At 30.9% G+C, this 12,995-nt stretch overlaps 1 protein-coding gene and 1 pseudogene across 1 annotated transcript; one reads left to right on the forward strand and one right to left on the reverse strand.

The window, feature by feature from the left end:
* Window positions 1-2,936: 2,936 nt before the first annotated feature.
* LOC118040048 (MLP-like protein 43) lies at window positions 2,937-4,137 on the forward strand. The gene is made up of 2 exons (XM_035046912.2): window positions 2,937-3,201; window positions 3,538-4,137. Exons 1-2 carry the CDS (start codon window positions 3,018-3,020, stop codon window positions 3,810-3,812), a joined length of 459 nt encoding a protein of 152 aa, XP_034902803.1. The 5' UTR covers window positions 2,937-3,017; the 3' UTR covers window positions 3,813-4,137.
* Window positions 4,138-7,708: 3,571 nt separating this feature from the next.
* On the reverse strand, window positions 7,709-12,398 carry LOC118040060 (uncharacterized; annotated as a pseudogene).
* Between the last annotated feature and the right edge of the window lie 597 nt (window positions 12,399-12,995).

Below are 12,995 nucleotides of genomic sequence, written 5' to 3' on the forward strand. Positions count from 1 at the left end.
ACTATAACAATCTTCTACAAAAACAACAAAGCTTTAATAAAAGAGTCATGGAAAGAAATCATAAATCAAAAAAATAAATACCACATCTCAAACAATAACAAATGACAAATTATAATTAAATGATGAAATTGAAAACATCAAAAACTTTCTCAAAATGGCCAAAGACTAAACTAAGCAATACAAATCCCAAGAAATAAATCAAGAAACAAAACAGAAAAGAGGATTGATCCACACTTTTACCAGGAGAGAGACAAAAGCATGAAGAAAAGCAAAGAAATGACCACCGGCGACAAACCATCTACCAAAAACCACCACATGTGGAACCATAAGGAAGGGGGTGAGATAGCGCTTATGATGACACAACAGGATAATATATTTGGCCACGGGAATACAATGCAGGTGCCATCCAAATAACGCAAATATATCCCACATGTCGATGTATGAACTTCACGCACCATCTGTTTTTTATTAAAAATCATTTAATCAAAGCAAAATATTCAAAACATCCCTCGTTATCCCAACATTTAACCCAAAACCCATATAAAAGACAAAATTGCCCCTAGATTTTTTTCCTTTCTTTTTTTATTGTAATGACAAAAAGGTCATTTAATAATCTTGAAAAAAATGCAAAGACATAAGCATCCTTTCCTAGCTGTTTATATCTTTTAGAGAACAAACACCATAATGAGTTAATTATTTGATAGCATTAATCACAAAGTCCAAGTTGATTATTTGTTAGGAGGTGGGTTGTCTGGTTTGAGCTTTTCTTATTCCAGAAGAATTTTAACGAAGCCCCCCTCGGCCATGAAAACAGCCTTGAGTGTAATCTTGTAGCTCTTGTATTGTTCCATGACATGCCCTCCCATCTGTCGTTCCACATGAAATAACGTGTTAAACATTTATTCAATTGTAAGGTGTAAAATGACTGGATTTTATTTCTGATTTTATCTTTGTTTATTTGATTTTATTAGTTTTTTTTATTAAATTTCGTTATTATTTTTTTAATTATTATTATTTTTTCAATCATTTTCTTGATTTATTTGCTTTTCTTAAATTCTATCCCTGAGTATTTTTTTTTATTAAATCACAAGTTTGATGCCAATTATTTTAATTATTATTTTTTAATTAATATGTTTTAATTTCATCCCTAAATATTTAATTTTATTTAAATTTTCCCTTAACATTTAATTTCAGTTGGTTTTTATATTGAATTTAGTCCTAATTTTTTTTTAAATGCTACTTGTTTTGTTTTGTATTGTTTTTCTAATTGATTTTTTTTTTCTTGAATTTCACCTCTCAATATTTGTTTGGTTAAAAATCTTATTTTTTTTTTTTTTTTTTAGGTTTACCTTTAATGGGGTCACCCTAATCTCATGATCTAGGTCATAGATCTGAAAAATTAGCCCAGGTTGACTTTCATCTTTTTAAAGTTTTTTTTTTTTAAATTACTGGTATTTTTTCACTTTGCTATTTATAGGATGATCTCAATTTCATGTTCTAAGTCATATGTTTGATTTGTTCACTAGGTTGGCTAGCTATCGAGCTTACTCGCGGTTTTCTTTTATCTTTTTTTTATATATATTTCCTTCATATCAACGGATACCCATTCATTATATTTTTCTGAGGCATTCAACTTTTCGTAATATTTTTTATGGTGTGATTTAACTAAGTCATTTTTGTTTGTACTCATTATTTAAGCCATGTGTTTTTTTAGGGTAGATTTATCTTTTATTTATTAAATAATAAAGCTTAGTAAACAAATTCATGTTTTTTTTCATTTATTGTTTAAAATATATTCTTAGATATGTATCAACGGATACCCATTCATTATATTTTTCTGAGGCATTCAACTTTTCGTAATATTTTTTATGGTGTGATTTAACTAAGTCATTTTTGTTTGTACTCATTATTTAAGCCATGTGTTTTTTTAGGGTAGATTTATCTTTTATTTATTAAATAATAAAGCTTAGTAAACAAATTCATGTTTTTTTTCATTTATTGTTTAAAATATATTCTTAGATATGTGAACAAATGTCTTGGAAAAATATCAACTGTAAAAAAAAAAAAAAAAAACCACAATTTGGGAGAAAATCAATTAAACAAACTTGAAGTGTGTGTGTGTATAGTAAGAGAACACGATTATATATCTAGTGGGATGGTGAATGATCAGATTTGACCACCAGAAAGCATGACATGTATTTTTTTAATGATATGGCACCATCCACTCGATTGTTGGGATAGAAAAAAAAAGTCAAAGAAACATTTTGTGAAAAGATCAAAAATTAAAAACAAAATTATTATTATAATTCATAATGAAATATCTCTTCATCTACTATAATTTTTCCACGGTATTTAGTTTTTTGTTATAATTAGAAAAAGAAAGCATGATCATTTAATAGATACCAAAAGACCACAGCTACTTGATCGAAAGCTCATTGGTCAACAAGTTTTTTTTTTTTTTAACTAGTTTATTAACACAGCTTAAATTATCTAGACTAGAAATTAAAGAATACCTGAAGACAGAATTCACGAAAAAGTAAAAAACAAGAACCCTGGCCGCACTTTATTTCATGAAATATTATTCTGCTAATATATGAATTAAGAAAAAAGATTAGAATAGTACTTTAAATAGGTTTGTAACAGACCAAACTAGAAACGAAAAGGAATCCTAGACAAATAGAAAAATTAAAAAACTGAATTTTGTAACTAAACATAAAAATAATAAAATTAACAAAAAAATAATATCTAACTGGCCTAATTTAAAAGCTCTCTTGATCTGGATTGATCATAACAAGTTGATCTTTTATAGAATTGAGTTTGTAAAATCTATAAAAAAAAAATAAATTTAAATTTAATTTAATAATCAAGTTAAAAATTGTACGACATATCATTCAGATCCTCCTGCAGCATGTACTTTTGTATATAAGGATACTGAACAAAACATTTCCCACATATTTTGTCTCAACCAGCTTCGTTATTTTATTTCATTGCTAATCGGTTATCGATTTTCAAAGGAGATGGTTTTGCAAGGGAAACTTGAGATTGAAATAGAAATCAAGGCACCTGCTGCTAAGTTCTATAACATTCTCAGGAAACAAAATCACCATATTCCCAATATCTCAGATAGCATACATGCCATTGATCTACATGAAGGTGATTGGGAAACTCCAGGCTCTGTTAAACAATGGACTTATACCTTGGGTAAGTACTCGGGACCGTTGAATTATTATTCTTTATTTTTTAAGATTTCATTATATATATACCAATATTGAGGAATATTAATAACTTTGTTCGCAAATGGATATGCTAGAGTACTAAGGTTATCAATGTTTGGCAATGAAGTTGAATTGCTTTTGCAAGAGTGTTTTTTAGCTAAAAAAAGCTAAATTTGTTTTTTTTTTCTTTTACTTGCAAAAGTAATATAAATGCGTGACCATATAATCTTAGTTCAAAAACATATACTTTTTTCGTGTTCTTAATTAACAAGAAAGTCATTTTCAAAATATCTAACGCCACGGTTTTCAAGCAAAAATCTAGATGGAAACGCACCTCTGTGCGTCAAGGAAACCATTGAAGAGGTAGATGATCAAAACAAAACGATCAAATTCAATTGCTTGGAAGGAGAAGTTCTCAAGGAGTTCAAGAGCTTCAAGTCCATTGTTCAAGTAACTCCCAAGGCCGGCGAGGGCAGCCTAGTGAAATGGACCATAGAATTTGAGAAGGTAAACGAGGACATTCCAGCTCCAGATGCTTACCTGGAACTTACGCAGAAGATGACCAAAGACATTGATGATCATCTTGTCGAGGCATAGCACCATGGTTCTATCCTTGTATATATACTGTATATACCTTATGAAATATTTGTATATACGACGGCTTCTATGTGCAACGAAGTCTCCCTGAATTGTGGTTCCTACATGTTTAGGTCTGTGCAGGGGGGTTCGTGAAAAATAAGAAGTGGAAGTGTGGATTTTCTACTGTTGTTTGTTTGTGGTTGTAATAATTTAAATTTCCTGAGGCTTGATGGAGCTTTCTTGTGTTTTTCTTTTTCGTTCATGACTTGGTGTAAATTAAGCCATTGTACTGTGAAGTTTGGAATCTTAAATGATATGGTTATTAATTTCTTGCGCATAGCATGATGCATGGATTTTCAATGAATCAATAAAATCTAAAAGTTTAGAGAGTAAAATTAAGTTGTTTGTAAATGATTTAATTTTAATTAGCAATTAAAACTTTGTAATTATTTAGCCGTTAAAATTTGATGTGATATTAAAAACACATTTCAACTCAAAAATCTAAATTATTAAATGCAATCTTATAAACTATTTTATATTATTTTTTAAAATAACTCCTATTTTTGTGTTTTTTTTTTTTTTTTCTTGGTTTATTACAATCCTGGATACCATGTTCTGAAACCTTAGATTTACAGTAGCTTTTCAAAGTGCTAGGAAGGATAAAATTAAGAAGGAAAGGACGAAAGAGAGAGAAAAAGATACCATGAAGGATGATGATGGTCTCTAACTGCCTGGCCGTAATACAATATTGACCGTTACATTTCTTTCTTAAAGATACAATCAGATATGCCAGGATTTTCCATCCACTTACGAAATAAAACGGTACCCAGCCTTGCTGTATTTAATTAAGTGACGCAAGCACGTCATAACTTGACCTACAAATTAAATACACGCATAAGGAGGTTTCAATTAGATTTTGTAAGATTTTTTATTACAAGTATACTTGTAAAGTACAAAAATATGTTTATATGAGGTCATGATAAGATATGGCAAGATTTTTGAAGGACCGTATTTTATTTATGGGTCTGCGGCTATGTGCGTGTACGTACAACTTTCCTTTTTGTTCTGTTCTTTTGAGAAGAATATATGGTAAGGCCGTCTCATCACATATCAATCTCCAATTAATAAATATTAATTAGATATTTCGGCTCATGCCACATCACGAGAGATCACCAAAAAAAAAAAAATGGAGTGAAGAAATTGTTTTAAAAAAAGTGATTGGTTCATTGAGTTAACTGAGTTAAAAAAAAACTTGATAAATTTATAAAAGCAAAAAAAAATATTGAGATTTGTATTGAATCGATTGGCTAGGAGAAAACCATGTTAAAATTCATTGAAATTTTATTTTTATTTTTTCTATTAAAATAATAAAATTTTTACTTCCTGCAAAATAAAAAATTCAATTGACCTTGAGACATGATAGAGATCTACTCCCAGATAGGATTTTAAAAGCATGATAAAAATAAATAAGCATAAAATATGATATGAAAATTCAATTAAATGAAATAATGAGGGATGGAATTGTTAAAAAAATAATTAATCAATTAGAGAACTCAAAATAAAAGGAATTGCAATCATAATAATAAAGATCAAATTCAACAAAAAAATTAAAATTAAAATCAAATAGGTAGGGATGAAATCAAAAAATAAAATTCAATAAAAAAAGATAAAAAAAATAAATACCAATCAAAAAAAATGATGATCAAATTTAATAAAAAAAAACATAAAAAACTCAAATATCAATGGATAAATTGAAAAATAAATAAATCAAATTCAATGCAATTAAAAGATTGAGGACCACTTTACAATTTTACAAGATCAGCATCTTTTAAGGTGAAAAGGATAAAAAAAAGGGGAAGGAGAAAAATTATCTCTTGAGCTTTTCCATGCCATGAAAGCCGTTACGTGCTGGCCCACTATATAGAGGGTGGAGTGATGCATCTGAAGCCATTCTAAAAGACTATACTAAAAGATCATAAATAGTTATCAAAAAGTGTTGCGCATTACTTTTAAATGTTGTATTTTTGAATTTTTTGTTTTTAATAGGTGAAATTAGTATTTTATTATAGATTGCATTGCTTGCAATCCAATGTAAACTCTGAGCAGATTTAGTTTTATGTATAATAATATTGCACTTGCTCACATTTTTTTATCATTTCTTCTTTTCACATTGGTGTGCATTTGGTGAAGCGATTTAACCATTCTGCCTCTGGGATATAATATGCTTGCAACATCCTGTACCATTGGTGCTCTGTATTTGAGTTCAATCTAGCCATTCTAGACCATTTATCTAAAATTGCTGATGTATAGAAGAGAATCGATCTGTAGAGAGATCTGTTAATTTGGGCCACTAATCCACGATGATTCATGGTAAATCCATAGATCTGACAAACCTTAGATCATGGGTCAGAATATTGTTTTAGTCGTTGTAGCAACGGGAAAAATAGAATTTGAATTTTAGATATTTTCAGTTATAAAATATTCTAGGAAAAGATAATAACAGGCTTTCGGAATAATATGGTGTTTTAAACTAGAACTTCTATTTGGAAGTGTGGAAGAGAATTCAAGTTTATGTTGTGCAGCGGAAGTTGTCAGAAATTTTAGCGAACACGAAATAAAACTATGAAAGAAATGCACGGGAATTTTATATATATGGTTAGGCAACCTCTTAGCTCACATCAATTGTAGTGAGATTTCTAAAGAATAATATAAATTATTTTTTAAAAAAATTATTTAATAATTTAAATCAGATATTTTTTGATATACTATTATATATTTTCTGATTCTAATAAAGTGGTTATGAATTTAAATTTTATTTTTATATTAAAAAGTAATATAAAATTATTTTTATGATTTCCTATATCAGTTTAAACTTTTAAATTAATATAGTTTTTTAATATTAATATACTCTTACAATCAATATTTATATTCACACGCAAACTTATGTACATAACATTTACAAAAACCACACTTATTTCTTTTCAGAATAACTATTCATCTTTCGTCCATTCCTGTCAAGATTTAATCTTATAACCACGACCTAATTTAATATTACTATCTTTTTGAACTTTTAGCATTTCTTATTTTGGTGGTATGTTTAAGAAATGATTAAGAAAAATCTAGTTCTAATGTAAGAAAAAAAAAAAAAAACTAAACCAAAAATACTCTAATCATTTTTTTATTCAAAAATAAAAGGTATATTCAGATTAATTTACACATCAACTAAGAATAAATCTACTTAAAAAAGTATATCAGAAAAAAAGAAATTATGACCAAATTGGAGAGTCAAATTTTGTAAAATTCGTGAGTTATATATATCTATGGGTTCGCAATCAGATTTGTAAAAAATCAGCTTTGCCTTCCATTTGATTGTTCCTTTTCTAAAAAAAAATAAACATTCCGACCAAAAACGTTCCTTAAATGATCGCACTTTTTAGTTCAATTAATGGTATATCTCCACTTTACCATGTGTACAAGATTCAAAATAAAAAAGGAAGAAAAACCATTTAGAGCATAGTTTAACTGTCCAAGTTTTGAATATGCTTCTTAAAAGTTATCAATTTAAATCTTATAAATTTTAGAACTATTGAAAATTTATATAGTTTTTAATTTTAGAACCCGTAAAATTAGTCAAAATACATGTAAACAAGCTCAAATACTCATGTTAATCTAAAAGAAAATAAAATAACAGTTACGCAACATTACTGGCAAAAAAAGAACATTTTAATGAGAGGACTTTAACACATAAAAAACAAAATTCTTGTTCCTAAAAAGTAGCTTTCTATTGAACCACGTAATGGCTTAACCTTATTCAGAAACAGTATTAATTAAGTAGATTCTGACAAATTAAAACAATTACTGACGTTTTATTTGAAAAAACAAAAAACAAATTGCCTCGACGATGGCAGTTTATCAAAAAAAAATTTCTTTTTGATAACTAGTTATCGATTGTTTTGATTAAAATGATCTAAGTAAAAATAACAGTAACAAGAGGATAAGCAGAAAAGAATTCAGTTCCCACCCATTCTCCCTGTACATTACGGCCTTGGTCTTCATTAATTGTAATATAAGTTGCTTGTATCTAATTTCTTGAAGATCCCCCGTTATTTTACAAGTCCAGTTCTAGCGTACTTGTCGATCTGAGTAATATCGAGGATCTTGTCCATTCCACTTGCCACGAGAAACCTGGGAACAGAATAATCAATAATAAATCTGTCTTACGAGGCGTTCATGCATCATTAACAGAAATTGTTTTGAATTGGTCTAAACGCTAAGGTCAGGCGACATACTTGTCTCTCAGAGTTTTTGCCATGGATAGACAGCCCCCAGGCGCCATTGATTGCATATTCACTGCAATATTTGGATTGTGAATGCTCTGACGCAGGTGTATCCAACCATGTTGTCCAAGTTTTTCATCAGAAACTTTGGCTCTGTACTCACAAAATAATCTATGACTTTTTATATATAGAAAAAATCATCGTGTAGATAACTGATAATCTTTTTTATGAAATAGAACCGCTTGCATCAGATAAATTCAGATTATGTGATCTTAACATTTATCAGAGAATAAAAATAAATCATTAAGCCTTATCTAAAAATTTAAAATTTTTATTAAAATACTTTTTGATTTGAAAAGTTAGTATTCTGAATCCCACAAATTAAATTAATAATTAAAAAATGAAGTATAAGGTTTCAAATTTGAAGAAATTTCACATGAGAAGGTTGTTAATCCTCACCTAAAACTGTTTAATGTGAGAGTAATCATTGTGGTTTATAGCACCGAACCTGTACATATGAGCATCAACAGCTGCTGGATCGTCATTTGAGTCGACGAGGCATCCATCGGCTACCCAGCAGTCTCCACAGGAATCCAATTCCCAGCCTTCAATTCGTCCCTCCTGAAAGCGGATACATTACCGGTGAAGCGATGTCAATTTACCATAAATGATTGCGATCTTCTGATGAAATGAATTGTGTTTAAAATATGAATATTTGGAGATAAATACCTCAACAAAGCTTCGGAATGTCTCAATTGCATCCATACCTCTTGCCTTTGCATGCCTAGGCTCGGAGATGATGTTCATCCTTAGCTCTACAGATTCTAATGGTTCTTCAAGATCTTTCATGAGGCTACCGATTCCTTCATCTGATCCAGCTAGTTTCATACGTACCATTTCGATGATGATTTTTACCACCATATAAGCCCCTAAACATAAGATTAAAAACTGCATTAGAAGGTGACAAGAACAGAACTTGAACTACATCTCCATCACCATCAGCACTGCTAGTGGAACACTCAAGATGCTATTCAAATTGCTAGGGCTTACCATCGTCTAGGAAATAATTCTCTTTAAGAGCACCATGTCCAGATGTTTCCATCATCAGATGTGTTTCAATTCCATTTTTATTAAGTTGGACACCCTTATCAATAACATTCCGGTAACCAACTCGATACAAGCAATGTTGGCCTCCTCTATCAATAATAAACCTTGTCAGCGCCATGCTTGTACGCGCATCGGTAACTATAGTAGTTCCCGGATGTTCCCGCAATACGATAGCAGACATGAGTGCTATAAGCCTGTCACCATTAATCGGGTTTCCTTCCTTGTCAACTACCCCACTTCGATCCACATCAGTGGTCGAAAACAATTCCAAGATCAGCTGAATTTTCAAGCACAGCAGCTCTAGTTAGTGCCATGGCAATCTTGTCCTCGGGGTTCGGGATGTGGTTTGGGAACATTCCGTCTGGGTTTATGTGTAGCGAGCCAAAGGTTTCTGCACCAAGCTTGTCAAGCACATCCCATGTGAAGAAGCCTCCTGATCCATTTCCGGCGTTCACAATTATCTGTTCAGGTAGCCTTAATCAATCACCTCCAAAAAAACAAGTTGGGCTATATTCAATTTATTGGACTATAGTCTATAGGTGAGGCCTGGGCCTAAAACCTATCTGATCGAGCAAAGAAGTCCACTCCGTAACCTACTTAATGTCCCTTTTTTTCATTTATTTTTTCCGTACTTGGATAAAGAATCGATGCTTCTCCAATTCATATCTAGGTTTAAAGCTTCACCTATAAAAAGAGTTTTTGGTTTATGGAGAATAAAAGACTCCTTCTCTATTTGTGATTCAAAAATAAAAATAAAGTACATGGCCTCGCTAACTATTAAAAGAAGGAAAAAAATAGGTTTGAAAGTCAAGGTAAGAATAATTAGATCCTGTTTTATTTTTCTGTTTTAAAAAAATTTTAAAATTTTTTTATTTATTTTGCTTCAAATTAATATTTTTTAGTATTTTTAGATAATTTTAATATGTTCTGATATTAAAAAAAATTTAAAAAATGTAAAAATATTTTTTGATATATTTTTTAATAAAAAAAAACATTTTAAAAAAATAATCAAACTATACTCTTAAATAGATATTTATGTTGAGTAGATGCTAAATAGAAGTTCCTGGTTTGATCAGAGTTCTTTATTACTTTATTTCTCTGGCTCGGCAGGTTTCTCCTTCGTTTCTAATTCTCTTGTTTTTCGATAGTTTCGTTGGTAAGGATTTTTGCTATATATGAGGATTGTTGTTATAAAAGAGGGGTTTTTCTCTCTCGGTGTATCCGAGAACCAATATTTTTTTACTTTTACTTTTTACAGCATGCAAAAGAATAAATTATACATTTGAGCATATATAAATATTACAATTAACTACGGATTTAACTTTGTCAAATATTATATTATAATAAATAAAACCATTATTCTCATGTTCGGCTTGAGATTAAAATTCGAGGTTAAGTGTTTAAAAAGGATGAGGTGTTAATAGTGTAAGAAAATTAAAGGGAGTGCAAAGGTTGTTTGATTCATGTATAATAAATTATATATAATGGTAGGGGCCAATAAATTTTTTATATTTAGATTAAATATAATTTTAAAAATAAATAATAAATATTTTTGGATCCAGTAGCATGTCAAAGAAAGGGGGAATATTTTAAAGATATAAATAAAAAGTAAGCCCCCCTCCCTAACAAAAACTTTCCCTCATGCTCCTCAGGTTTCCCAAGATAAAAGAAGGTTAAGAGTTAAGGAGCTAACACTTAACTTTCTTAAATCCAAAACCAAACACAACCTCAAATTCTATTTTTGGAGGGTAAAATTTTCATCTCAGCTTGGAGTACAAAACTTTTAACCTTTCAAGTATTTTTTTTTTCAAAATGTTATTGATCAAATAATTTTTGTTTCCTTCTTATCGATCAACATTGATAATTTAATTATTTTCTCTATTTATATTAAGGTTATGTTTGGTGTGCGCTAAAAAAAATTAAAAGAGAAATGTTAAGGGGGTAAAATTTAAGGATGAAATGTTAAGAAATGTAGAAGTTAAAGGATGGAGTGCGAAGGATGTTTTGTAGGAGGTAGTGGAATTAAATATAATTATATAAAAAAAAATTAACTTATATTTTGTGGTATATAAAAATGGAAGGAAATAAAAAAAAGATGTAATAGTGTTTTTTTGTTTTAAGAAAACATGAACAGTACAAAACCCCAAATTTTTCCTCTTTCAAAATTTCTTTACCCTTCCCCTTACAAGGTAATTATTTAATTCCTTTTTGGGGTAAATTTTCTAAACCTATATTAGAATTTTCCCCTCCTCCAAATCTGCACCAAAACATAAGTAAAAATAATGAAAAATTACAAGAGTAATTTTCACCCCCTTTTACCCTCCTGCTAATCACGTCCTAACATTTAACACTTTAATTTATAAGCATACTAAAAAACTTCTTTAATTAAAAACTAATTTTAATTTTACACTTTTAAAATATAATCTCTCTTTGTCAATAATTACTCAATATATTAATTCATATTTATCTTTTGGACTCAATACCAAAGGCCTACCTAAGGATAACAAAAGATGAGTGGGTGGGTGTGCTGCTTGTGCTATAACTTAACTTAACAAGAGAACATGTACCAGCCTCATGCACATATATACAAAGAAAAGGGAGAGAGGGAACTTATGAGAGAGGGAAACCTTGAAATCCTTTGAGGGGAGTGTCGTAGTGAAAGGGATTGGTTCACTCTCTCCTTGATTATATTTCCGGAAGATGCTGTTGCATAGGTGCTCATGAAATCAACTCTTTCGGTGGAGTCTTAAGTATGGTAGATAACTGTTTTTTGCAAGCCTATTTGCATACTTACGCGCAGCTTTACCGCAAATCTCCTCCACCTCCGCGAGGTTAGCCCTCCTCTCCTAGTGAAAAAATTTGAGCCCATTACGAAGTGTATGGCAAGTGTGATGCTGTCATCTGCCAAAGCAATCAGATTCAAGCTAAAGTAGCTAGCCCTAAATCGATCGTCCACGCATATCTTGTATGCTAATTGCAAGGGCAAACTTACCATTATGGATGCATCATAGGCAAACGGAGGGAACAAAGTACTCATTTAAAACAAGCTGGAGTGGTGGCTAAGTCCCATATCAAACGCCAAACAACCAGCACGATCAAGACCTGAAAACACAGCCACACTCAGAGAAGCTCCTGATAGTCGTGGGTCTCTGCCTAGTGACACCCTAACATTCTCACCAACACGACCTTTTTCCTTGTTTCCAAGCCATTGATAACCCATTTCGCCAAAAAACTCTCTGCAATGGTCTTCCACGGCCGGAGGAGAAAGATCCAGTTATCGTATTTTAGAAAGATTGTTCTCTTTCTGTTTCTTCTCGAAATTTGGCGCGTGTGCAAATGTAGCCACCCCACGAACACGGACAGCGTCTATTGGAGCTCTTAATCTGAGTCTTGTCAATCTTGGTCCTACTCTAGCAATTACTTTGAGCTCATTGTACTTGTGGACATTGAGATGAAGAATGGGTATTTGGCGCATCTGCCTGTAGTTTTGCTTTGCAGGTCATTAAAAGTGAATTTTGGAGATATTAAGAGTGAAAAATGTAAGTTTTTGATGTTGTGAACAAGATGTAAAGGGGCCAACGTTGTACCTGGAGCATTGCTTGTCGCTGATTATCGAGGATGTCGAGGTAGAAGCCAATGTTCCTTGCTCAAGTTGGCGCCTCGTCGAATGTTTTGAAAAAGTTTTTTGAGAGAGAATAAAAAAAAGCAACCGAGAGAGATTGGGAGAAAAGATGAGGAACTATGAAGAAATGTAAGGAACTAAACCAAGTAAATGATATCTCCTGACGATTCCAATCGATAGATTATTCAGAAAATG

This window comes from Populus alba, chromosome 8 (genome assembly GCF_005239225.2).
Source record: "Populus alba chromosome 8, ASM523922v2, whole genome shotgun sequence".
Classification (NCBI taxonomy): Eukaryota; Viridiplantae; Streptophyta; class Magnoliopsida; order Malpighiales; family Salicaceae; genus Populus; species Populus alba.